The sequence below is a fragment of the Schistocerca americana genome, chromosome X (genome assembly GCF_021461395.2).
Source record: "Schistocerca americana isolate TAMUIC-IGC-003095 chromosome X, iqSchAmer2.1, whole genome shotgun sequence".
NCBI classification, from domain to species: domain Eukaryota; kingdom Metazoa; phylum Arthropoda; class Insecta; order Orthoptera; family Acrididae; genus Schistocerca; species Schistocerca americana.
Window position 1 is genome coordinate 583,266,000 of NC_060130.1, and position 27,631 is coordinate 583,293,630.

A 27,631-nucleotide genomic window follows, 5' to 3' on the forward strand; every position below is an offset into this window, starting at 1 on the left:
CAATCCCGGGAGCGGAATGACTTACCTTAGGGGGAAAAAAGGACAGGTATACACTGGCACACACACACACGTATCCATCCGCACATACACAGACACAAGCAGACATTTGTAAAGGCAAAGAGTTTCGGCAGAGATGTCAGTCGAGGTGGAAGTACAGAGGCAAAGATGTTGTTGAAAGACAGGTGAGGTATGAGCGGCGGCAACTTGAAATTAGTGGAGGTTGAGGCCTGGCTCTGTACTTCTGCCTGCCAGGCCTCAACCTCCACTAATTTCAAGTTGCCGCCGCTCATACCTCACCTGTCTTTCAACAACATCTTTGCCTCTGTACTTCCACCTCGACTGACATCTCTGCCAAAACTCTTTGCCTTTACAAATGTCTGCTTGTGTCTGTGTATGTGCGGATGGATATGTGTGTGTGTGTGAGTGTATACCTGTCCTTTTTTCCCCCCTAAGGTAAGTCTTTCCGCTCCCGGGATTGGAATGACTCCTTACCCTCTCCCTTAAAACCCACATCCTTTCGTTCTTTCCCTCTCCTTCCCTCTTTCCTGACGAAGCAACCATTGGTTGCAAAAGCTAGAATTTTGTGTGTATGTATGTGTTTGTTTGTGTTTCTATCGACCTGCCAGTGCTTTCGTATGGTAAGTCACATCATCTTTGTTTTTAAATATATTTTTCCCGTGTGGAATGTTTCCGTCTATTATATATATATGAACAAAGTTGCTCATAGGTTAGTAGAAGTAGTCCATTAGAAAGAACAGTAAAATAGAGGAAGCCATACAGCCTCAAGGCCTTACGGTCCATGAAATGAAGACCAAGTGCATGATGCTCAACGTGAAGGAACTAAAAATCTGAATATATTATCAGAAACAGGCTTCAATTTTGAAGATGTACAGAATTTTGAATATCTGGGTTATATAATTAGTAGGACAAACTCCATGTCAACCGAAATAAAGTCACATGGCTTAAATGGTACTTACACATATGTATGTTACTAGTCTCCATGATAGATTAAACTGCCAGTGGATAAGCTCAGTCAAATGGATCAGGCCAGATGTGACACCAAGACATTTACGAGTATCAGCTCATAATATTTGAACACAGGGTGCTGCACAACATCTTTGGGACAGTTCAGGCTAATATTGATACATGGAGAGAAATAAATGTAACATGTGGAAATCAAACAATAGAAAGAATGGATGTGTCTAAATTTCTTGGAGTACATATTGATAGCAAAATGAACTTGTCCTTCCATATACAACAGACCCTACAAAAATTCAGCTTGGCTATGTATGCTATCAGAATGATGCCTTCCATTGGAGATTTAACCACTATGAAGTCCACATACTATGTATATTTTCACTCCGTTATGTGTTGCAGAATTATCTTCTGAGGAAATTTAGCTTTGGCAAAGAAATTTTTTTGGCCCAGAAAAGGGCTATTAGAATGATGTGCAGAGTACCGCCTAGGACATCATGCTGTAACCTTTTCAAAAAGCTGCAAATAATGACCACTGTATCCCAGTACATATATTTGCTGATGTGTTTTGTAATTAAGAACCCTGCACAATTTCCATCAAATAAGAACTATCACAAATATAACACAAGGGGGAAAGAAAATCCTCATTGTGAACTTAAGAACCTGACAGTTGTTCAGAGAGGTGTCAAATGGTCAGGAACAAAAATTTTTAACCATCTCCCTGACCAGATAAAATGTTTAAGAGAAAATGAATCTCTTTTTAAAGAAAAACTAAAGGAATATTTGTTAAATATGTCTGTTTATACATTAGAAGAGTTTTATGATGCAAAAAGGGAAATAGCATTTAGATAGAATTATCCATCTTGTTAACAAAGAAATGTGCTTGCAATTTTTCTAAAAATTAAAACATGGAATTTTGTATTAACACTCAAAGAACTCTGCTGTTATATGTACAGTATCTGTTTTTCCTCTAAACTTTGTATTAACTATATGCAGTTACGTAGAACATTTTTTATATATTTAATGAAGACTGTTTTATGGCTGTCTCTGTGGATGATTCTCCATACAAATGCTGCATTTTCTTGTAAAGAAGTTTTCTATCAAATAACTTTTGCAAGCATCAGTTCATTACTTGAAGAAATTGCACATTTTCACTCTGGAATGTGAGAATGTGTGTCTGCAATGTTCCATTATATGTATGGTTGAAACTGGTGATGGAAATAATGCTCCAGCTAAAACATTTAAGCTACTCTCTCTCTAGTTAACACCATTCAAATTTAGTTTTTGCCTTATGGAAATCATTTTTTGTTTAGAGTGTAGCCTTTTGAAGCTGGAAATACAGTTTCAAAGTATATAAAGACACTTAAACACTATATTCTCAAAATAAAAACAAGCTCAACAATGACTAGATGCCTCGCGGGATCAGCCGTGTGGTCTAAGGTGCTGCAGTCATGGACTGTGTGGCTGTTCCTGGTGGAGGTTCGAGTCCTCCCTCGGGCATGGGTGTGTGTGTTTGTCCTTAGGATAATTTAGGCTAAGTAGTGGGTAAACTTAGGGACTGATGACCTTAGCAGTTAAGTCCCATAAGATTTAAGACACATTTGAACAACAATGACTAGTTATGTTTTCTTGTATACGGAATGTTGTAAAGCTACTGACAAAGAGAAACACTGCTGGTCATGTTTCTGTTTTAGCTTAGGTAAAAACTTAGGTGTAATCAAAATATATACCCATAATTTATTTACTGTGTTAGCATATTTTCAAAATGTAGCGTATTGGCAACCTTGCCACTTTCACAAGTGATTGATACTAACTTTTTCCACAGTTTCTTTTTCAACTAGTTACTAATATTTAAGTACATGTTATTGAATATGATATAACTAGGAAACATGAATTGTTCAATGCAGTGTTTGTTTGTCTATTGTTGTTCTTTTACTGGCACTACAAACAAAAATCAGCTAAAGCAAACTTAAATAGCGAATTTTATCATGAATATTGATTGGTAATAAGTGTAACTAACAGCAGCAATTTTTACAGTTTTTCTTCATTAATTTATTTTCTTACTTATTCCACATCCTTTAAATATCCCCTCTAGTCTTTTATCTTTTTTTATTTACAGTGAGTGAATCAGTTTTTATTTGACACAGAATTTGATTTACATACGAATTCTCTCATTCACCTGATATATAGCAGATCCTCCTGCATTATTACTCCCTAGCCTGTTCTCCAGCCCAAAGAAAAATTTCATAACTTATCAGGTATATTTGTCTGAGAATTTTGTGGCTAGAACATTAGTAATAAATAATGTTCAGTTTTACTGAAAAAATTCTGCCCTCACATGAATATCTGTAGTTCTGGCCACAGTCTAATTTTAGAAATATGTTTACCAAGGAATAGTGAGAGTAACAATTGTACCAGAAAATCTTCCCAGAGTTCAATATTGTTCACTAACCTTTATATATGCCCATGAAATTGGTAAGATTGCAGAGGAACCAAATGGTGCAGCACTGACAACACCAAAAGACTTCGACTGTTTACCCATATCAGCCATTGGATTGACAATAGGATGTGTTGGTAAGAATGGAGCAAGATGAGCTTTTCTGGAAACAAATGAAAAATAAAATCACACAGTTTGCTGGAAATATACAAAGGAAAATAAATATATTTGTAGATAAGAGTATTTATTCTTGCTGCTAGAAGTAAAAATTTGTTTGTCTTAATGAATTCAGGTTTCAGTGACAAATAGCAGCAAATGAAAAGAATTTGCTAATAAATTGTACTTTGAAATGAGGATCTTGCATTTTGAAACACTGTACTCTTATTAATTAACTGTCTGTTAATTGTTTCCTTACACTTTAATTATTTTGCAATTCAAGAGGGCTGTTTTTCTTGAAATAGATACAATAATAAAAGACTCTTATACTAATCATGAAAAATATTAATTCTGGATTATGTGAACATACTCTGAGTATTATAAAGTATTAGCATATTACAAGTGCTTAAACAGGAATGACCTTTATGTGAAGTAAGACCACTCTAACAAATTTTACATAATATTTCAATTTGCGCATTGAAAAATGTGCATATCAAATTCACAGGAGAGGGTTCTGATGGCTGACCTCTACTATACTACTGCATTATGAACCAAGGTTACTGAACAAAGGCCGGCCAGTGTGGCCGTGCGGTTAAAGGCGGTTCAGTCTGGAACTGCGTGACCGCTACGGTCGCAGGTTCGATTCCTGCCTCGGGCATGGATGTGTGTGATGTCCTTAAGTTAGTTAGGTTTAATTAGTTGTAAGTTCTAGGTGACTGATAACCTCAGAAGTTAAGTTGCATAGTGCTCAGAGCCATTTGAACCATTTTTGAACTGAACAAAACATTGGAAGATACCTTAACACAGCCACAAAAAACCAAGAGTGTTCTACAGATGACAAAAGTAAATACTGCTTGCTGTACTCAATGCCTTGAAAGCATGTACACTGCTTTTAGACAAAAAGCTAACTCATAAAATTCCAGGTGCTATGTCTTACGTGGAATACAAAACATATTGCAGAGGTGATATTTAGAAAATCCAAAATACTTTTCTTCCCTTATTTATGAAGAGGCAATATGTAAGTGATCAGGGACTACTAAAAATCATTTGTTCCCCAAAATTAATAAAAATCATGGTAAGAACACGCTCCAATCACAGCCTCAACAACTCCTGAAACTATCACAGGTATATGCTCTAAATGGCAAACATGTCTTCATTAGCAGGAGATTATACAAGTTCCACATATGTCACTTATTGTTTCTGAGAGCTACTTCAAGAAAAACTATGTTCATGTAGTAATGTTATGTAATAGAGTCATACAAGGAAAGTTGTTATGGCCAAGTTTGCTGTAATGCTAATTCCAAAGAATTGGTTTTCTTCCAAAGAAAATGTGTGCCAGATCAAGTCACTTTTGATATTTCATTGAGTACTTCATGCATATGTGGAAACTAGATTTCCCAGTGCTACAAAGCTTTTTTTGCACTTCAGTTCATTTAATTTAAATAATTTACATTACTTATCTTAACTTTTGCTAATCAAAACATTGTGCGTTTCTTTGTCTCATGCAGTTACAGCTCTGAAATATTTTTCATCAGGAAACATTAAGGAATCATTGTTGCTTCCTGCACCCTTATTTTAGAATGATCGTTATGAATAAGAAGCAATTTTCTTGAAACCAGCTATGGAGCTTTTGGAAATGTACATAGAATTGGGTTTCCAGGGCCTAATAGCTGAGTGACTGGTGGTAGGTACATCACACCCAGTTTGTCTTGCATAACTGGATTATTATTTGCACTGGGTACATTGGCTACAATGTTTGTAGGACACTAAGGGAATTGAAGAAACTTTTTGTTTTGATGATGGCTCACCTGCTCCATTGCCTTCAGGATTGCTTATAGTTTGCACTAAAAACTATAAACTTTCTGAGGAGTCTATACCCAAAGAGGCAGCTGGCAAAGACTATCTCCATATTTTGAGCCATCTGCATAAAATTTCAGACCGTATCTAAAATGTTATAAAAACCGACCTAAAATTATATTTAGAGTGAATTAGTTCTTGAATGTGATCAATTCTAAACTAATTCTGGTCCTCCTACGTAGCTAAAGGTTTCTTTATTTCAATCTTGGCATAAAACATCAATACTTTCCACACACATTTCTAATGTGAAATGCTTTGCATGTATCAATATAGGCCCCATTGCTAGCCATGAGCTGTTAAAGAATAAATCAAAGGGTGGGTGGCCAATGGAGTAGTACACAGGTGTGAGGGGACAGCAACACATTTTGTTTGGAGGTAGTGTCCCCCATTCTAAATTCAAGCAAATTAAAAACAGCATATAAACAGTTAAAAAGGACCCATACAGAATTCTCAATTGCAAATCTAGTGCCAGTTTTATCTACCTATTTCTCAAGCTTCCAAACTTTCAGCTGTTACTGACACATGGTGCTTGCAATGCTGGACGAGGAGCTAAAAATAGAGAATGGCATGTGCTGCACGCAGTTTTGCAAGAAGAGCTAAAAATAGAGAATTGTCAATGACTAGGGAACACTGGATGGAGTCCCTTACAGTGTACATATTACTGTTAATATCCACTGAAAACACAGTCACACTTAAAACTCTACTTTGAAGATCTCAGTTCTCTAGGTCAAAATTACTAAACAAAATATTGCCAACAATACCACGAACCTACTATGCGGTCATAGTAGGAGGAGAGGTGATACTCCTATGTGGCACATCCCAGGTGGCGGATAGGGAAGTCCTCACCGGTTTACTGGCGGACATGAATGAAATAAAATAGCTCTCACGGACCAAACACACCCTCTGCGGTTAACAACCATAGTTGTAAATTGGAGCTTGCACCAATTAAGGTTGACAACCTTCGAAAGTCAAAAATGGAAAGGTCTTTTAGGAAAAAAATTCCACCATCCTGCTCAAAAAGGCAGGAAAAGGCTACATCAGACTCGGTGGTTAGTCAACTAGAAGACAGCAACGAATCGGAGCATTTGCAACCATCAAAATGCACACTAAAACACAAAAATAAGATAAAACATGAGCAAATAAATTATATAGCAACACACAACATAAACTCACTACTTCAGACCGGAAAACTCAAGGAGCTCACAGATGAACTAAATAAACAAAAATTTTAATAACAGGGATCCAAGAAATGAGAATCACCACAGAGGACCCATTTGAATCACAAGGATACAGAATTTATAATGGGAAACCAGGACCGAGGGCAATGAAACAATGTCCCCAGTTTGGAACAGGGTTTTTAGTGAACATAAAAATAATAGATTCAGTAACGGATTTCCAAGCAGTATCACCAAGAATTGCGACTCTTAAGCTCTAAAACAATGAATAAAACCTATACAATAATAAATGCTCATGCCCCAACAAATGAAAAAAATTGTCTAACAAAAACAAAGGAAGAGGTAGATAAATTTTGGGACCTTCTAGAACAAACTGTGAACAGAGTAAATAAAAAGAATGTAAAACTCTTGTTGGGAGATTTCAATGCTCAGTTGGGAAAAGAAAGGAAATATAAAGATATAATTGGAAAATGGAGTCCACATACATTTACGAACAAAAACGGTCAAAGACTTGTAGAACTCTGCAGAGAACACAACATTATATCTAAATCAACACACTTTAAGAGGAAGCCAAGTAAACTTAAAACATGGAAACATCCAGACTGGAGGAAGGGGGTGTGGCAGCTAGACCATGTCTGTATGGACAAAAATTTTCATAAGGAGATCCACAATGTTAAAGTACTGAGAGGAGTAGACACAGGCTCAGACCATTATATAGTTAAAATTAAAATCAAATTCACTCCGTTGAAGAAGAGGACCAGAAAAACTAATAAAATAAAAAGGAGGTTTGACCCACATCAGCTAATTAAAAATAATAAATACCAACAAATAACGCAAATCATCAAATTAACAGATGATCTAGAACAACTAGTGCCTAATCTTAAAAAAAAGCAGAGAATCTAGCTCCCTTGAACCCACGAAGGAAACATGCATGGTGGACATCAGAATGTGACAAATTCCATGAAAATAGACACCAAGCATGGTTAAAGTTTCAAACACATAAAACTGAAGAAAATGCCATCAACCTAAAAAATGAAAGAAACAAATTCACACAAAATATTAGAAGAATCAAGAGAGGATTCCATAAATATATTATAAACTCTATAGAAGGTAATTATCATAAAACCAACTCCAGGAACTACTATAAAACCTTTGGGAAACAACTACAACAATATGGGGCCCCTACACTAATACTGAAAGACGAAGATGGAAGAATGACACACAGTAACAAGGAAAATGCAGAAATCATGGCAAAAGTATTTAACAAACTTGTGAATTGCAAGGAACCCAAAGAACCCTTACAACTCAACATAAATAATCCAATAAAAACCAAACCTAACAAACTAGATCCTCCAAATTTCCAAGAAGTAGAAAAAAATTCTTAAAAAAAAAAAAATAATTATAAGGCATGTGGACAAGATCAGGTTTTTGTTAAAATGTGGAAATATGCAAGTGACACAGTCAAAACCTCCTTACACATGGCTCTAACACCAATCTGGGTTACAGAACGATTCCCCGAACATTGGACCACATCTATCATCCACCCACTACACAAAAAGGGAGATAAGAGCAACCCAGAAAACTACAGAGGAATCTCTCTCCTAGACTGCACATACAAAATTCTATCCAAGATCCTATATGAAAGAATCAAGGAGCAATTAGAACAGGAGTTAGGGGAATATCAGGGAGGTTGCAGACCATGGAGAAGCTGTGCAGAGCAGATAATTAGTTTAAAATTGATTATGGCATACTAAAAGAAACGGAACAAACCTCTGGCAATACCATTTGTAGATTTTAAGAAGGCATATGACTGTCTCCACAGACCTTCAGTATTAAAAATTTTAAGAAATCTAGGACTCCATCCAAAACTAATTAAAATAATACAACTCACTCTAACCAACACCAAATCAAAAGTGAAGTTTAGAGGAAAAATTTCAGAACCATTCCTCATAAAAACAGGCTTAAGACAAGGTGACTGCCTATCACCATTACTGTTCAACTGTGCACTGGAATACATAATGAGAGGGTGGTACAAGGACAATCCAAAGATGATAAGAATTGGAAGTGCAAAAGATGACATTAGCTTAAACTGCTTGGGATTCGCTGATGATCTTGCTCTCCTAGCCAACACCATTCAAGAAGCCAGGCAACAAGTGAAATCACTACAAGAAATAGCAGAGAAAGTAGGCCTTAGAATATCATTTAAAAAAACTGAGCTTATGCTAACTGATCCACCACTTGCAAACAAAATTACAATAGGAGAACAGGAAATCAAAATTGTTGATAAATTTAAATATTTAGGCAAAATAATAACATACAATCTAAATGAGAAGCCATCATGGCAGAATAGAATAAAAAAACTGAACTACGCAAATTACATTATCAAAACTATATACAAGAAAAAAAGCCTATCTATAGATGCAAAATTAAAACACTATAAAACAGTTACACAACCAGAAATAATGTAGGCAGCTGAAACTATCTTCAAAACAACTAATACAGCAGAAACTGACAGAATACTAAAAATAGAAAGAAGAATAACTAGGACATGTATAAATAAACAGTATAAAATAAATGGACATTGGAGAATAGCATCAAATGAAACAGTATATAAGAAAATAGAACCACTCATGAGCACGATCAGGGAGAAATGCATCTAATTCTTTGGACATCTGATGAGAACTCCAGAAAACAGAAATAGTAAAAAAATAATACAAAAATTGTGGAATAGCAAGAGCGACATTAAATGGATCACAGAAATTAAGGAAGATATAAAAGAACTCCAAATTACAGTAGATGACCTAAAAAACAAGACAGAGAAAACCAGAATACTGCAAGACCCGCAAACCAGACTACAAATGAAAATCAATAAAAAGAGTGCAGGAAGAGTGGTCTCAGATGAAGAAAGAAAGAAAATATCTGGAAGAATGAAGAAATATTGGGCAGACAGAAGAGCAAAACACCTTTCATATAAGAATAGACTCTAATAATTATATTACCTAAATATCATATTAAGTTATTGTTGAGTCAAATTGTATCCCTGTGTAACAACTTGTTTACAACTTTGTATTTTTGACTAGAGTGGTCCAATGAAAGCCATAAAATAATAATAATTGCCAACAATCCTTAAAATAATGTGAGGAAGGGAAGGACTGTAGGAATACTGGTAAACATCACCGTTATGCCCCATTCATGGAGTTGCCTGAGGATATTATGCCTTTTAGTAGCATTGTAAGCCTTCAAGGGCAAATAAAAATATTTATTAGGTGATGCCTGTGGAGAAAAGCTTGTTGTATAACCACCTCCAGAAGGATTGATTATTGATTGTCCATCATTATTTCCTGAACCCACACTTAAAGATCCAGGCTTCTAAAATCCAGACAAAATGTCAGTTTACCATCTGCTCCAATATTTATCCTATGCAGATAGTGAGGGCAGTACTCTGACATGTATCAGAGGGGGTTTAGAATGGCACTTTTCAATTAGTCAGGAAATTGTCCAAATACCCATGACGGTTTCTTTGCTGTTATTTGTGAGGTGCTGTAACATTCTCTATTGGACCCTATTCTGACCATCAGGTTTTGTGTAATGAGCTGCAGAAAATGCTGAATCCAGCTCTCATGTGGAGAATGGACAGTTATACCTTTCATCACTGGTGGAACTGAAGTTCCCCACCAATTGCATGCTAACTCCTGTTTTAACTCTACAGCCATCCACCTCAGTGGCACATAGCACACCTTGGAGCTGAGGTTCTCTCTCTCTCTCTCTCTCTCTCTCTCTCTCTCTCTCTCTCTATATATATATATATATATATATATATATATACACACACACATTCCACGTGGGAAAAATATATCTAAAAACACAGATGATGTGACTTACCGAACGAAAGTGCTGGCAGATCGATAGACACACAAACAAACACAAACATACACACAAAATTCAAGCTTTCGCAACAAACTGTTGCCTCATCAGGAAAGAGGGAAGGAGAGGGAAAGACGAAAGGATGTGGGTTTTAAGGGAGAGGGTAAGGAGTCAATCCAATCCCGGGAGCGGAAAGACTTACCTTAGGGGGGAAAAAAGGACAGGTATACACTCGCACACACACACATATCCATCCGCACATACACAGACACAAGCAGACATTTGTAAAGGCAAAGAGTTTGGGCAGAGATGTCAGTCGGGCGGAAGTAAAGAGGCAAAGATGCTGTTGAAAGACAGTTTGTTGCGAAAGCTTGAATTTCGTGTGTATGTTTGTGTGTCTATTGACCTGCCAGCACTTTCGTTCGGTAAGTCACATCATCTGTGTTTATATATATACATATATATATATATATATATACACTCCTGGAAATGGAAAAAAGAACACATTGACACCGGTGTGTCAGACCCACCATACTTGCTCCGGACACTGCGAGAGGGCTGTACAAGCAATGATCACACGCACAGCACAGCGGACACACCAGGAACCGCGGTGTTGGCCGTCGAATGGCGCTAGCTGCGCAGCATTTGTGCACCGCCGCCGTCAGTGTCAGCCAGTTTGCCATGGCATACGGAGCTCCATCACAGTCTTTAACACTGGTAGCATGCCGCGACAGCGTGGACGTGAACCGTATGTGCAGCTGACGGACTTTGAGCGAGGGCGTATAGTGGGCATGCGGGAGGCCGGGTGGACGTACCGCCGAATTGCTCAACACGTGGGGCGTGAGGTCTCCACAGTACATCGATGTTGTCGCCAGTGGTCGGCGGAAGGTGCACGTGCCCGTCGACCTGGGACCGGACCGCAGCGACGCACGGATGCACGCCAAGACCGTAGGATCCTACGCAGTGCCGTAGGGGACCGCACCGCCACTTCCCAGCAAATTAGGGACACTGTTGCTCCTGGGGTATCGGCGAGGACCATTCGCAACCGTCTCCATGAAGCTGGGCTACGGTCCCGCACACCGTTAGGCCGTCTTCCGCTCACACCCCAACATCGTGCAGCCCGCCTCCAGTGGTGTCGCGACAGGCTTGAATGGAGGGACGAATGGAGACGTGTCGTCTTCAGTGATGAGAGTCGCTTCTGCCTTGGTGCCAATGATGGTCGTATGCGTGTTTGGAGCCGTGCAGGTGAGCGCCACAATCAGGACTGCATACGACCGAGGCACACAGGGCCAACACCCGGCATCATGGTGTGGGGAGCGATCTCCTACACTGGCCGTACACCACTGGTGATCGTCGAGGGGACACTGAATAGTGGACGGTACATCCAAACCGTCATCGAACCCATCGTTCTACCATTCCTAGACCGGCAAGGGAACTTGCTGTTCCAACAGGACAATGCACGTCCGCATGTATACCGTGCCACCCAACGTGCTCTAGAAGGTGTAAGTCAACTACCCTGACCAGCAAGATCTCCGGATCTGTCCCCCATTGAGCATGTTTGGGACTGGATGAAGCGTCGTCTCACGCGGTCTGCACGTCCAGCACGAACGCTGGTCCAACTGAGGCGCCAGGTGGAAATGGCATGGCAAGCCGTTCCATAGGACTACATCCAGCATCTCTACGATCGTCTCCATGGGAGAATAGCAGCCTGCATTGCTGCGAAAGATGGATATACACTGTACTAGTGCCGACATTGTGCATGCTCTGTTGCCTGTGTCTATGTGCCTGTGGTTCTGTCAGTGTGATCATGCGATGTATCTGACCCCAGGAATGTGTCAATAAAGTTTCCCCTTCCTGGGACAATGAATTCACGGTGTTCTTATTTCAATTTCCAGGAGTATATATATATATATATATATATATATATATATATATATATATAGAGAGAGAGAGAGAGAGAGAGAGAGGGAGGGGGAGGTTAGTAACCAATTAACATATGAAACTGATCCAAGTAACACAAATATGGCTGTATTCATAAACACCTCTGAACAATAATGGAAATAAGCCTTTATTGACCTGCACACAACACAAAAGAACCATACAGAAGGTACAACATAAGCAATACACAGAACAACTGACGTGAGTGGTAAAAACTTAAACAACATAGTGAGAGTGAGTCAGGGCTGCTCTGTGCATGTCTAGGCGTGGGTCACTGTTAAATGGTGTGGAGGAAACATGCTTTCAAACAGCAGCCGCTAGTGGCTGGCCCACTCAGATACAGTTGGGCACTCATGCGTGGTGACACTACACTCAGTGCACTCTCTCTCTCTCTCTCTCTCTCTCTCTCTCTCTCTCACACACACACACACACACACACACACACACACACACACACACTACTACTAGCAGGATACAGCACACTAATCCAAAGTGGTGGCAGTCGGAGCCAATAGCAGGGGCAGGACAGTGTACCAGGTGGACAATGGAGCATAGGGCCAGAATGTGCTGACTGATGACAGCACCAGGGAGGACACTGCCATGTCTTTGTCATCAGCAGCAGATGGTTCCCAGTGCAAAGCAGACAGGGCTGAACCCACTGGTGACAAAATGGCTGAGGTGATGATGGTGAGGGGGCCAGTGGAGATGGCCCATCCAGGAAAGAAGGCTGTAGCAATGTACAAAAGGCTGGAGACAGGCTGCGCCGCATGTGGTGAGGCAGCCAGTGAGAAGAGGGTGCCTGCACAACAGGTGATGATGGGCTCAAGGTGGAGAGCAGAGGGATGGGCTGTGGCGATGGGGTTGCACCTGTAAAATGGTAGCTTCTAGCAGCAAGCGGGGTTGCAACTAATCAAAGTGGAATACACCAGCCCATTGGCCATATGGATATCACGAAGACAGCATGCCCAGCAATAGACAACAGTGCCCAGTTTCCAATTGGGCTGGCAACCAAACCCTTGCATCCACATTGGCGATCCTGACACAAAGAGGCCAGACAAGCCTGACTGCAGCAGATGCAGTATAGACCACAGAAGGTGGAGGAGTGTGTGAGGCTGCCGGCCATGAAGCAACTCAACTGAGCTCTGCTCCCCCATGGGTGTGAAGCAATAGGTGCTCAGAAAACAGAGAAGGAACATACATACTAATCATTCCACCTTGCCATTTGATTGAGGGTGGAATGGTGGAACCATAACATGATGGACTCTGTGATGGGAATAAAACAATTCGAAGGTGTGAGAAACAAACTGGGGCCCATTATTGGAAACTAAGGAACAAGCAGCAGCCTTTTCAGTAGTTGCAGGGGCAATGATTGACTGATTTGGCCTTGTAACACTAACCAAAACGACCTTGCTGTGCTGGTACTGCGAACGGCTGAAAGCAAGGAGAAACTACAGCCGTAATTTTTCCCGAGGGCATGCAGCTTTACTGTATGGTTAAATGATGATGGCATCCTCTTGGGTAAAATATTCCGGAGGTAAAATAGTCCCCCATTTGGATCACCAGGCGGGGACTACTCAGGAGGACGTCGTTATCAGGTGAAAGAAAACTGGCGTTCTACGGATCAGAGCGTGGAACGTCAGATCCCTTAATCGGGCAGGTAGGTTAGGAAATTTAAAAAGGGAAATGGATAGGTTAAAGTTAGATATGGTGGGAATTAGTGAAGTTCGGTGGAAGGAGGAACAAGACTTTTGGTCAGGTGAATACAGGGTTATAAATACAAAATCAAATAAGGGTAATGCAGGAGTAGGTTTAATAATGAATAAAAAAAATAGGAGTGCGGGTAAGCTACTACAAACAGCATCGTGAATGCATTATTGTGGCCAAGATAGACACTAAGCCCACACCTACTACAGTAGTACAAGTTTATATGCCAACTAGCTCTGCAGATGATGAATAAATTGATGACATGTATTATGAGATAAAAGAAATTATTCAGGTAGTGAAGGGAGACAAAAATTTAATAGTCATGGGTGACAAATTCGAGAGTAGGAAAAGAGAGAGAAGGAAACATAGTAGGTGAATATGGATTGGGGGTAAGAAATGAAAGAGGAAGCCGTCTGGTAGAATTTTGCACAGAGCATAACTTAATCATAGCTAACACTTGGTTCAAGAATCATGAAAGAAGGTTGTATACATGGAAGAACCCTGGAGATACTATAAGGTATCAGATAGATTATATATTGGTAAGACAGAGATTTAGGAAGCAGGTTTTAAATTGTGAGACATTTCCAGGGGCAGATGTGGAATCTGACCACCATCTATTGGTTATGAACTGTAGATTAAAACTGAAGAAATTGCAAAAAGGTGGGAATTTAAGGAGATGGGATCTGGATAAACTGACTAAACCAGAGGTTAGAGAGAGTTTCGGGGACAGCATAAGGGAACAATTGACAGGAATGGGGGAAAGAAATACAGTAGAAGAAGAATGGGTAGCTCTGAGGGATGAAGTAGTGAAGGCAGCAGAGGATCAAGTAGGTAAAAAGATGAGGGCTAGTAGAAATTCTTGGGCAACAGAAGAAATATTGAATTTAATTGATGAAAGATGAAAATATGAAAATGCTGTAAATGAAGCAGGCAAAAAGGAATACAAACGTCTCAAAAATGAGATCGACAAGAGGTGCAAAATGGCTAAGCAGGAATGGCTAGAGGACAAATGTAAGGATATAGAGGCTTATCTCACTAGGGGGTAAGATAGATACTGCCTACAGGAAAATTAAAGAGACCTTTTGAGAAAAGAGAGTCACTTGTATGAATATCAAGAGCTCAGATGGAAACCCAGTTCTAAGCAAAGAAGGGAAAGCAGAAAGGTGGAAGGAGTACACAGAGGGTCTATACAAGGGCAATGTACTTGAGGACAATATTATGGAAATGGAAGAGGATGTAGATGAAGATGAAATGGGAGATACGATACTGTGTGAAGAGTTTGACAGAGCACTGAAAGGCCTGAGTCGAAACAAGGCCCCGGGAGTAGACAACATTCCATTAGAACTACTGATGGCCTTGGGAGAGCCAGTCATGACAAATAACTACCATCTGGTGAGCAAGATGTATGAGACAGGCGAAATACCCTCAGACTTCAAGAAGAATATAATAATTCCAATTCCAAAGAAAGCAGGAGTTGACAGATGTGAAAATTACCTAACTATCAGTTTAATAAGTCACAGCTGCAAAACACTAACTCGAATTCTGTACAGACAAATGGAAAAACTGGTAGATCAGTTTGGATTCCGTAGATATGTTGGAACGCGTGAGGCAGTACTGACCTTACGCCTTATCTTAGAAGGAAGATTAAGGAAAGGCAAACCTACGTTTCTAGCATTTGTAGACCCAGAGAAAGCTTTTGACAATGTTGACTGGAATACTCTCTTTCAAATTCTAAAGGTGGCAGGGGTAAAATACAGGGAGCGAAAGGCTATTTACAATTTGTACAGAAACCAGATGGCAGTTATAAGAGTTGAGGGGCATGAAAGGGAAGCAGTGGTTGGGAAGGGAGTGAGACAGGGTTGTAGCCTCTCCCTGATGTTATTCAATCTGTATATTGAGCAAGCAGTAAAGGAAACAAAAGAAAAATTCGGAAGAGGTATTAAAATCCATGGCGAAGAAATAAAAACTTTGAGGTTTGCCGATGACATTGCAATTCTGCCAGAGACAGCAAAGGACTTGGAAGAGCAGTTGAACGGAATGGACAGTGTCTTGAAAGGAGGATATAAGATGAACATCAACAAAAGCAAAACTAGGATAATGGAATGTAGTCAAATTAAGTCATGCGATGCTGAGGGAATTAGATTAGGAAATGAGACACTTAAATTAGTAAAGGAGTTTTGCTATTTGGGGAGGAAAATAACTGATGATGGTCGAAGTAGAGAGGATATAAAATGTAGACTGGCAATGGTAAGGAAAGCGTTTCTGAAGAAGAGAAACTTGTTAACATCGAGTATAGATTTAAGTGTAACTTGACAAGAAGAAGGGACCGGTTGGTAGGACATGTCCTGAGGCATCAAGGGATCACAAATTTAGCATTGGAGGACAGTGTGGAGGGTAAAAATCGTAGAGGGAGACCAAGAGATGAATACACTATGCAAATTCAGAAGGATGTAGGTTGCAGTAAGTACTGGGAGATGAAGAAGCTTGCACAGGATAGAGTAGCTTGGAGAGCTGCATAAAACCAGTCTCAGGACTGAAGACCACAACAACAACAAGGTACAAGGCAATTCCTCAATAGAGAAAACTCTCAGAAGAGTATGAACTGTGATGTCAGCTGACACTGATGCACACCAGAGAATGTAAGGGGTACCAGGAAAATGCATCCGCAGTAGGAATTCGAGAAGAGACCTGCAAAGTCTGCATGAATGTATTCCCATGGGTGGCATGGAGTGGGCTACGGGAACCGAGACACTTTGGGAGTTGTGTTGTTGGGCACACTGCTCAAAAGTCACAACAAAATGCACAATTTTGCCCTCAATCCCTGGTCAAAAAACATGTCTCTTAGCTAACAGTTTTGTGCGTGAAACTCCCCAATGGCCCTGGTGGAGAAGGTGTGGAACTTGGTACCATAACACAGTGGGAATAACTACCCTAGGAACGAGATCTTCTGTGGATAACAGCGAAACACCACCAAAAACAGAGAAGCGATACTACAAGGAAAAATAGTTGCACAGGGGGTCTGAAGCCCAACCCGGCTGTTTATCTGCCCAGCCCTGTTGAGCAAACCAAACTGTCTGGAGGAGGAATGGTTCCACAGCAATGGCAGCTGCTATGTGTGAGCTTGTAATTGGGAAACCCTCAATCACAGCCTGCATTTAAGCATCAAAAAGGAAGCAAAGCAATTCTTCATGATCAAAGTTGGGATCGGCATCCACAGGAACATAGACTGTGCCAAGAGCCTCTTTTTCCACCTAAAAGTAATGCTGGTGGGCCAGAGAGAGAGAGATTTAGAGGTGAAAGCAACAGCATATTGGTGTGCTAGGACTATGCTGAGGCCATACTATGAGGCATCAGTCACCAAAACTATGTACTAGTCTGGAGAGAATGTAGCTAAACAAGGGGTCAAAAGTAGTTTGGGTTTTAACATTTGAAAAGTACATTTGCAATGTGGGCTCCATCAAAAAGGTACATTCTTGCATAACAAGGCATGTAACGGGTGAGACAATATGGCCACCTCTGGCAGGAATTATGGTAGGTAGGTTATCTTCCCTAGGAAGACCTGAAGCTCCTTCATGGATGAGGGACCAGGCATAGATGTAACAGTGAGAAATTTAAACTCAAATAAACAATAGAAGGTTGAAAAAACTGAGATTTTGTGAGGTTATACTGTAAGCCTGCAGACTAAGTGTGCAAATTTTTCAAGTGATCGGCCAAGGAGGAGCCTGTGACAGCAATATCATCCAGATAATTAATACAACCCAGGACAGCCACAGTTGACTGCTCTAAAATAAATGGAAATAACAAGGGTGCTAGCCACACCAAAGGAAGGCACAAATATTGATAGAGACCCAAAGAAGTATTCAAAACCAGAACTCAATGAGACTCTTTGCAGACTTATCAATTTTAGAAAAGTACTGGTCACCTGATGTTTTTGCCAACAGTTCATCCTAGCATGTGAGGGGATAAGTATCCAAGATCGATTACGCGTTGACAGTAATACTGAAGTCACCACAGAGGCGAAGTTTCCCTGACAGCTTCTGAACTACAACCAGCAGAGACAACCATTCACTAGCCAAAATAGGTTACACCACCCCTAGAGATTGAAGTCTGTAAAATTCTGCTCTCACTTGATCTTTCAGGGCGATAGGCATAGGATGTGCATAACAAAAATGAAGCCGAGTCATGGATTTCAAAGAAATATGAACAGGAAAATTCATAGCACACTCTATACCCTCCAAAAACTAGTGCAAAAACTCCTCAATCAGTGTTTCCAATTGAGAATATGGTACCTGACCAAACACAAGGTGAACTTTGTTGATGACTGAAAATCCAAATGCCTGAAATGCATCCATTCCGAAGGAGTTCTGAACGCCACCACCATCAGCAACCACCAAAAATATAATGGAACAAACCACAGACTTGTAAGAGACAGATGCCATAAATTGTCCCAGCTGCATTATGTTCTTTTTGTTATAACTGACCAGCTTCTACATGACTGATGTCAATGGTGGCAAGTCTAAACTCAAATCCATTTGAGAATTCAATAACACCACTGCAGCACCTGTGTTGATCTGTAGCCAAAACACTTGGCAAAAAACACTTAACTCAATAAACAACTTTGGAGAAGGCTCAGGCATTGGAGTCACATAGTTTATATCCATGTCCATACCCTTTGGCAAATGGTACACGGAGGCAGTGTGGCCTTTCTTCTGGTAAGCATTAAAAGTAGCCCAGCACTTAGGGCACACTAAATGTTCATGCTGGACAAAACACAAAGGACAAGGTGGAAACAGAGAATGTTGATGCTGGTGCTGAGATGGTTACACCTGCTTGGGCTGGCCTTTGTCTGCTCGGTGCTGGGCCTCCATGTTTACTACCACATCCTCACGCAAGTTATTTGTTGCCCTAGTAGGCACATCTTGTGACACTACTGCCACATAACCCCATGCTTCAGTCTGGTCACCTGCTGCCTGAGATACCTCAAAAGGTTTTGCTATTTGCAAAACTTTTGCCTGTGGGTGGTTTTTACAGAGTAAAGCCTTATGAAGCACTTCCTTGTCTGGAGTTATGCAGATAATTGGGCCGCACAACATACAGTCTGCATAAGAGTCATTATGGGCATCAGTAATGAATTAGTACTTACAGCTAAGACCATGAAGTTCAGCTGCCCAGGCCCTGTTTGACTGCTATGGTTTCTTGCAGCATTGGTAGAACTGAACTCATGCCACTATGACATGAATTCATTTGTGATGGTAGTTGGACAATAAACTGCATGTCTGGTCAAAAGTGAGAGCTGCTGGTTCTCGTAAAGGGGCAAATGGACACAGTAATTGATACACCTTAGGTGGGATCCATGAGAGGAATAAAGCTTTTCATTCAAGTTTGCCACACCAAAATCCAAAATACGATATCTTAGTCTTTTTTTGAAAGCTTCCAGATCCTCAACTGAATCATTATCCATGAATAGATCAGTGGCAAGGTACACTGTCTGTTAATGGAAGCCAACAAAGTGGTCACTGCTGAAGTAAGCTGTTCAATCAGAGCTGGTTGCATGGAGTCCATAATGACTGAACCTGATGAAACCGCATTTAAAGACTGCACATGTGGAACTGTTCCAAACTTGTTGCTAATCATATAGTAACCTATTAATACACAAAACCAATTAAGTAACACAAATATGGATTTATTCATAAACCTCTGAACAATAATGAAAATAAGCTTCTCATAGCTCTAGAAGTAAGAAGACACAAGACACATACAGAAGTTGCAACATACACAATACACAGAACAATTGATAAGAGTGGTACAAACTAAAAGAACATAATGAGAGTGAGTCAGCACTGCTCCACACGTATATAGGCCTGAGTTGCCAGTAGACAGTGCAGCTGACACAATGCCATGTGAATGCTTCCTACAGGCAGTCTCTAGTGGCCGGCCCATGCTGATGAAGTTGACAGTTGATTTAAGTACTTATGCCTGGCAAGACTACACTCAGTCCATTCACACTCACACACACTACTAGCAGTATACAGCAGTTAGCATGCTGATTTACAACAAACCACCCACTTTGATTACTTTTGAGTCAATTTGGAGGATAAAAGATAGTGTAGAGGCAAATAATACAGTTTTACACTGGTTAAATGTTTAGTATAACAGTTGCTCTGACACAGCACACATCTGACTGTCAAAAGAGCAATGTGAGATGTCTCCAGTGACTATTATAGCAGAATCTTATTGAAAGACATTTCACAAAATCAAACGAAATTCTGGCACCAACATGATGCAGGAACTGTAATTAAGGGTAACACAGCAAAAGCAGAAATTTTGAATTCCACTTTCAAATGTTCTTTTAGTCAAAAGTAGTCCCATACTCAGGAATTGGATGTAAGGAAGCAGATGCATGAATCCTACATAATCATTCTAGGCAAGATCATAGTGGAGGTGGTTTGCCATTGCCTTCTCCAGCCTTTTATGACATACCAAGAGCTTATCTGTGTCATTGGATGACTGTGATGAGTGCCTGTACAGTATAATGTTGTGCTCATGTTGTTGTGGACGAAGAGTAGGGAGAGGGTAAATCCCAGTGCCAGGACATGCCCACTCCTCTCGAACAGCATCAAGGAGGGCCGCCAAATTTAACGTTCTTATCAGCAGATCACCATCAACAGTATCACACACCCTCACTTCAAGAGACACTGTGGTGAGGTGAGGTGAGGTGAGATTAGATTAGGAATTTAATCTATGACATTGGCACAAAGACTAGTTATCAAAACTTTACACCGCCAACTGCTGACCAAATACTGGCAATGAAAATTTTCCACCAGGATTTGAAATGGTGTAACTCTAAGTCTAGCACTGCTGCACTAGCATGTGTTAGCAACCTGGCTATGGAGATGGGTCAGTGTACTTTTACAAAGGAAAATCCTTGAGTACTACACCAGTTTAACTGAAGGGGTTGGTGGAAGAAAGTGCTAACCTAGAAGGGTATATTTTGAGTTGCCGTGTATTACATGTTTGGGTTCATTCATCAACAAGAACATAAATAAAATAAGACAAAACAAATTATATAGCACACAGCTGTTTCCTAGCAGTACACTTGGACAAACTTGGTAGCAGCAAGTAGTTCATTCAGAGACACAACAGACAATGTGACCATACTAATCCTTCCTAAATTGCGGGTTAACACTTTCTTCTGCCAACCCCATCAATTCTCACACCACAATAAAGGTGAGTGATAAAGATGTCAGTATCAGTGCTGTCAATAACAGCTGAATTTGCTAAAATGGAACAAAGTTCCAGAGCCTGATGGAATCCTGATCAGATTCTATACAGAACATGACACTGAATTAGTCCCAGTGTTATCCATAACATGGTATAGACCCCTCCAATAAAAAACCTTGCTCTGTAGTTAAAAGCAAGCATAAATCATGCCTTCTGTAAGAAGGGTAACAGAAATAATCCAAAAAACTGCCATCCTTTTTCACTGACATCTGTACATTGTAGAATACCAGAATATATTTTGAGCCCAAATGTTTTGAGGTACCTCGAACATCATGACCCAATCCATGCCAACCAACATGGATTAGACAAGCATCAATGATGTGAAATCGAACTCACACTTTTCTTGCACAACGTCTTTAAAGTACTGGATGAAGACAGTCAGGTAAATGCAGTAGTCCTTTACTTCTGAAGAGTACTTGACTCAGTTCGGTGCCGATGTTTATTAACAAACATATGGTCATATGAAGTATCAAACCAAATTTATGACTGGATTAAGAATTTCATAGTAGGGATGACGCTGCATGTTATTTTGGATGTAGAAATAGGCTAATTTTGTGTCCCAGGGAAGTGTGATGGGACCCTTGCTGTCTAAGTCATATATTAATGACATGGCATACAATCTTAACAGTAACCTCAGAATTTTTCAGGTGATTCAGGTATCTATAATGAAGTACTGTCTGAAAAAAGCTATTCAGTCGGATCTTGATAAGGCTTCAAAGTGGTCAAAGATTGACAACTAGCTTTTACTACCATACTAATCCTTACCAAAATGTAAGCATCAAGTGAAAGTCAACAGAAATATGAAATGACTGTCAATTACTAAGTCTGCTAGTATGCTATCACAGACTTTTTCTAGCAAATTGATTATGCACAACTTACTTTCATCACAATAATGTCCTCTATTTTCACTAACTGTTATGTATCTGGGAAATAAGCAAGTGTGTTCTGGAAGCATGCCCTGGTTCTGTGCATTCCTGTGCTCTGTTCCACTAGCATACAAATTTTAGATCAGCAATTTCAAATTACCTGATTTCTTTAGATTTTGGTGACATTTTATGAGAAACATACCATGTTTTGAAGAAGTCTCACACTGAAAACTATTTTGTTAATATTTATAATCATATATTTTTCATTTTTTAGAGTCATAGTTGTTCTTCCTGAGAAACAAGTCACAAATAGAAAAGTTGGATGATTAAATTCAATGACATGTGAAATCCTATAAATTTAAGTGTTGAAACATGTATTATATATTCCTTACACGCCTATTGGACCCATTCCTGGACCGCCTCCTCCATGAGGTATGCAAAACGTTTTGTGCAGATTCAGGTGTGAAACATCAGAACCATAGTCACCAGGCCTGCACAAACCAACCTGGGCATTCATATTTGCTCCATCTAAATATACCTGAATGAGGGACAAGAAAACAAGAAATCTTCAATATCACTACACAATGCACTGAAAATCAAGACACAGCATGAACATTTCTTTTTTACCTGGCCACCATGTTCATGTATTAAACTGCAAACATCAGCAATTGTTTCTTCAAACACACCATTTGTTGATGGATATGTGATCATTAAACATGATAGATTGTGTTGATATTTCTCCACCTAAAATTGTGCAAGACACTAAATGTAGATTAAAACTCCATCCAATATGAGAAAATTAAAACATTACAGTAAATTAAATAAATTGCAATTATTCTGCTAAATATTTTTTGACCCCACTGTTGTTCCACAATGGCCTAAGCACAAAGAGTCTGTAAATTGTTGAGTAGGTACCAGGACACCTACATATACAACAAGGCATAAAGTGTACCAAGAGTGCTTACAGAGAGTTAAATGCAAATAAGTAACATTATTACACACAGACAATAACACACAACCAGCAGATAAAATTAACTATTGTAGGTACTAACAAGAAGGGGTGAACAAATTATTGTTGATTAACTGTTAACTGTTATGAAAGCCATTAAAGAATAATGCTCATAAAAAATATTGTATCTTCTAATACCTGTTTTCTTTCCTACGAATTAAAAAATCGAACAATACTTAGACAACTGCAACATATTTTGAAATAGGCATTTCTGTGTTATATCATAAAAATAAATAGTTTTTCGCTATTCTGAAAGACCTATCAAGTATTCAGGAAATTGAACGGAAAATTATGGTTACTAAAACTATATTTCAAATTTATGGTCATAAATAAAAGTTTTTTGAGTCATGCTGAATATAAACACATGAAATTACACTCCAAGACAAACTAAATGATACATCATAAAGGAATCATCTGAATGGGATGTAAATCAGAAGATATGATGTACATGTACAGAGAAACAAATGATCACAATTTTAGAAAAACTGGATGAGTTATTCAAAAGAAAGAGATTCACAAACTGAGAAAGTCAATAACATGTTGGTCCACCTATGGCTGTTATGCATACAATTATTTGGCTTGGTATTGACTGACAGAGTTGTTGGAAGTCTTCCTGAGGGATATCGTGACAAATTCTGTCCAATTGGCACATTAGATCACAAGAATCCTGTGATGATTGGAGGAGAGAACTTGCTGGCCATGCATTATCTTGCTGAAATGTAAGCCCGAGATGGTTTGCCATGAAGGGCAACAAAATTGGGCATAGATCATCATTGGCGTACCACTGTGCTGTAAGGGTGCTTTGGATGACAACCCAAGGGTTCTATTATGAAAAGAAATGGTGTCCCAGGCCATCACTGCTGGTTGTTGGGCTGTATAGTGGGTGACAGTCAGGTTGGTAACCCATCACTGTCCAGGGAATTTCCAGACATGTCTTCAGCCTGTAATCTCATTGACTGGAGTAGAATTGTCTTCACTGATGAGTGCTGCTTCAAACTGAGCCCCGATGACCAGCAAAGACAAGTGTGGGATTGCCCTGGGCAACCTGACTGGAATAATTGAATGTTTAACAATAATTACTTTAAACTAAAGTACCATATTATGGCTACACTGTTGTGGCTGACCTTTGCTTTCAGATGATCAATATCAACACTGCCATCACGGCATACATTTATTGGTTCAACTTTCATGCCAGCCATCTGTGCTGATGCTGGATTTGTTCCATGTGCAGAAACAGGTATCAGACAAATATTACGATGTCCTTCATTTCGAGCTTCATGGTAGCCTTTAATTGCTCGAAGACCAGCATATTCTCCTTGAGCTCCACTGAAATTGTTTACACATAAAGATATTGATAATACTTGTTTATATGAGAAATGAGAGAAATACTTATGAAAAAAATGATTATCAAGAAATAATCTGAATTCTGCCGAATTAAAGATATGGCCAATTAAAAAAGTTAATTAAATTCTACATTTAATAATCGTGCAATTTGCTTTAACTGTATATTAAATTTTAGTAAATAATAAACCTGTTGGGCTGAAATGAAATCCGATCATATCCAGTTATTTCACACAAGTCCTTCTGCAGTTCTTCAAACAACTGTTGGTACCCAATGGACTGGTCAAGTGGTGCAAAAGGATGAATGTCTGTGAAGTTACGAAAACTGCAAGGCAGCATCTCAGTTGTGCTATTTAGCTTCATAGTACATGATCCCTAAAAAAAAAAAAAGACAGATCCTGGCTAGTCCTTAATTTATAAATATCATTAAAATATTAAGCTTGTGTTGTCGGCTTTATATGTGTTCCAGATTTTGTTTCTGTTGCCTGTTGGCAATTTTTACTGATACCTTAGTATTTTGCTGAAACGTGCTATGTACATCACTTAACTTGGATACTAGAATGGTTCCCTTGAATGCCAAGGCCAATTTTGTCCTCGTTTACATAAGCTGAACCAAATTAAAAGTAAACACTCCCATTCCTTCCAGTTCTGATTCCTTTATACTTAACCAACATTCAAAATTGTTCACTCTGAAATCACAACTGATAAAAATTCAGCATAGGTAGTCACACTATGAAGTGTGTGATACCTTATAGGAATTTTCTTGAATAAATATAACAGTACTATCAGTGTTGATTTCCTACCAAAAGTATTTTGTATAATAGCATGCCACATACGAGGGTAGTTTGAAAAGTTCTCGGAATCACCATGAGAGGTCAGTGTTAGCGCAAAGAGTTGTTCAAATGATATTCGTTGGACTGTTGTCTGGAAACTCATGCCGTTTCAGTGCTCTTGGAAGAGAGCCATGGCAGTGATGTGGCTCTGTTGCTGTTCCTGTGTAGTGATTTGCGAAGATGGAAAAAATTGAGATCTGAACAGTGATTAAGTACTTCATAAAGAAAGGTATGAAAGCAAAGGACATTCATGCTGATTTCCAGAATACACTGTGGGACTCTGCTCCTTCATATTCTGTTTCCAAGTAGATAAATGAATTAAAATTTGATTGGGAGAGCTTAGATGATGATCCACGCAGTGGTCGGCCAAGATGTGTCACTACTTCAGAAATCATTGCAAAAGTACACAAAATGGTCACGGAGGATCGCCAATTGAGATTGTGTGAAATTGCTCATGCTCATCAGATGTCACCTGAGAGGGTATATCACATTTTAACTGAAGAATTAGAAATGAAAAAAAATATCTGGAAGATGGGTGCCACTACTCTTGACGCTGGATCAAAAACGCATGAGAATGGACATATCGGAACAATGTTTGGAGAAATGAACAAGATTTTTTGTGCCAGTTTGTGGCCACAGATAAAACTTAGATGTACTACTATACCCCAGAGACAAAACAACAGTCACAGCAGTGGAAACATGCTGATTTTCTGCCACCAAAGGCAGGAAAGGTCACAGCATCAGTGCTCTGGGATGTGAAGGGGATTCTGTTTGTAGATTATCTCCCCACTGGGCAGAAAATTACTGGAGAATACTATGCTAACCTCTTGGACAAACTGCAACAAAAGACACCTGAAAAAAGGCCAGGTTTAGCAAGGAAGAAAGTCATCTGCAATCAAGACAATGCACACGCGCACACATGTGCCGTTGCCATGGCAAATTTACATGAACTAACCTATGAATTGTTGCCACACCCACCTTATTCACCTGATATGGCACTGTTAGACTTCCATCTCTTCCCAAATCTGAAAATTTTTCTTGGTGGACAAAGATTCACTTCAAATGAAGAATTGATAGCTGGAGTTGACAACTATTTTGCAGGCCTGGAGGAAACTCATTTTTGAGATGGGATCAAGGAACCGGAACATCATTGGACCAAGTGCATTAATCTACAAGGAGACTACATTGAAAAATAAAAAAGTTTCAGTGATTTAAGTACTTTTTTCTATTCTGTTCTGAGAACTTTCCATACCACCCTTGTAGTTAACCCCATACTTTCATTCATGACTATTAGGAAGACTTAAACTGACACACAGTTTTATGTTTAATTTCTTACATACCACAAAATACATTTCAAGTACTAATCTCTCTCAAATTTTCTCACCAGTTTTCCTTGGTATTAATAGTAGCATTTAAACATACTGCTACAAAGTAGTTTTACTTACTAGTGGTATCATGGAATGAACAAGTGACAAGTCTTTATTTTCCAAATATTTCATATAACGGACAATTCTGGTTTCAGAATGATGTTCATTAAAGACAGGATGTGTCAAAAATGGTGATGTTCGTCTGAAGTCCGACTGCAGAATTCCATTTAGTGCAGCAGTATTCTGGGATACCTGAAATTGTAGAAGATATATCATTTTATTCCAGTCAACATCATTTGACTTTTGCAGAAAAATATAGTCTCACACCTGTGAATTCAAAAAGAAAGTGAAAGTACCTCACTTGCTCATTATTTACTAATTAACATTCGCCGCTAGTGGGCATACATGATGAAGTCCAAGCTCTCTTAGCACGATGGGAGACTGAGGGGCAACTGAGTCTGAGGTAGGACATGTTTGCTTGAAGATGTCCGTCTGTCGTCATCCGAGTCCACTTCATCCGACTGAGCCATGGTTTGCTGCCCGTATTCCACAAGCATGCTGGGGGTGTGGAACAAAAGGGCAGAGTGCAGTTGGGTGAGCAGAGAAGTATGGGAATGACCATACTGTCAACCTGTCTTTAGGAGCCAAGACAGGAGGTTCTCAGTTTGACAAATGGCTACACAGCCTGACTTGGTCTTTGAGGGTGGCTGATAGCACTGTAGCCTGTGGTATGTCGGATCAGCAGCTTGCCATACACTGAGGCATAGATGAGGAGTCGTGTGCGGAGCAGCTCATGCAAGAAATAATTACACTTCACTGTCTAGCTGT

The 27,631-nt window shown here is 39.5% G+C and overlaps 1 protein-coding gene across 1 annotated transcript in view; it reads right to left on the reverse strand.

The window, feature by feature from the left end:
• LOC124555229 (glycine dehydrogenase (decarboxylating), mitochondrial) overlaps nucleotides 1–27,631 on the reverse strand; it is a 316,302-nt gene that overhangs the window by 42,032 nt on the left and 246,639 nt on the right. The window contains exons 10-15 of the mRNA XM_047129086.1: nucleotides 26,882–27,055; nucleotides 24,794–24,978; nucleotides 24,387–24,588; nucleotides 22,881–22,997; nucleotides 22,646–22,791; nucleotides 3,428–3,575 (exon numbers count right to left, since the gene is read on the reverse strand). Of these exons, the coding sequence (XP_046985042.1) occupies nucleotides 3,428–3,575; nucleotides 22,646–22,791; nucleotides 22,881–22,997; nucleotides 24,387–24,588; nucleotides 24,794–24,978; nucleotides 26,882–27,055 (972 nt within the window). The remainder of the gene's footprint in view (nucleotides 1–3,427; nucleotides 3,576–22,645; nucleotides 22,792–22,880; nucleotides 22,998–24,386; nucleotides 24,589–24,793; nucleotides 24,979–26,881; nucleotides 27,056–27,631) is intronic.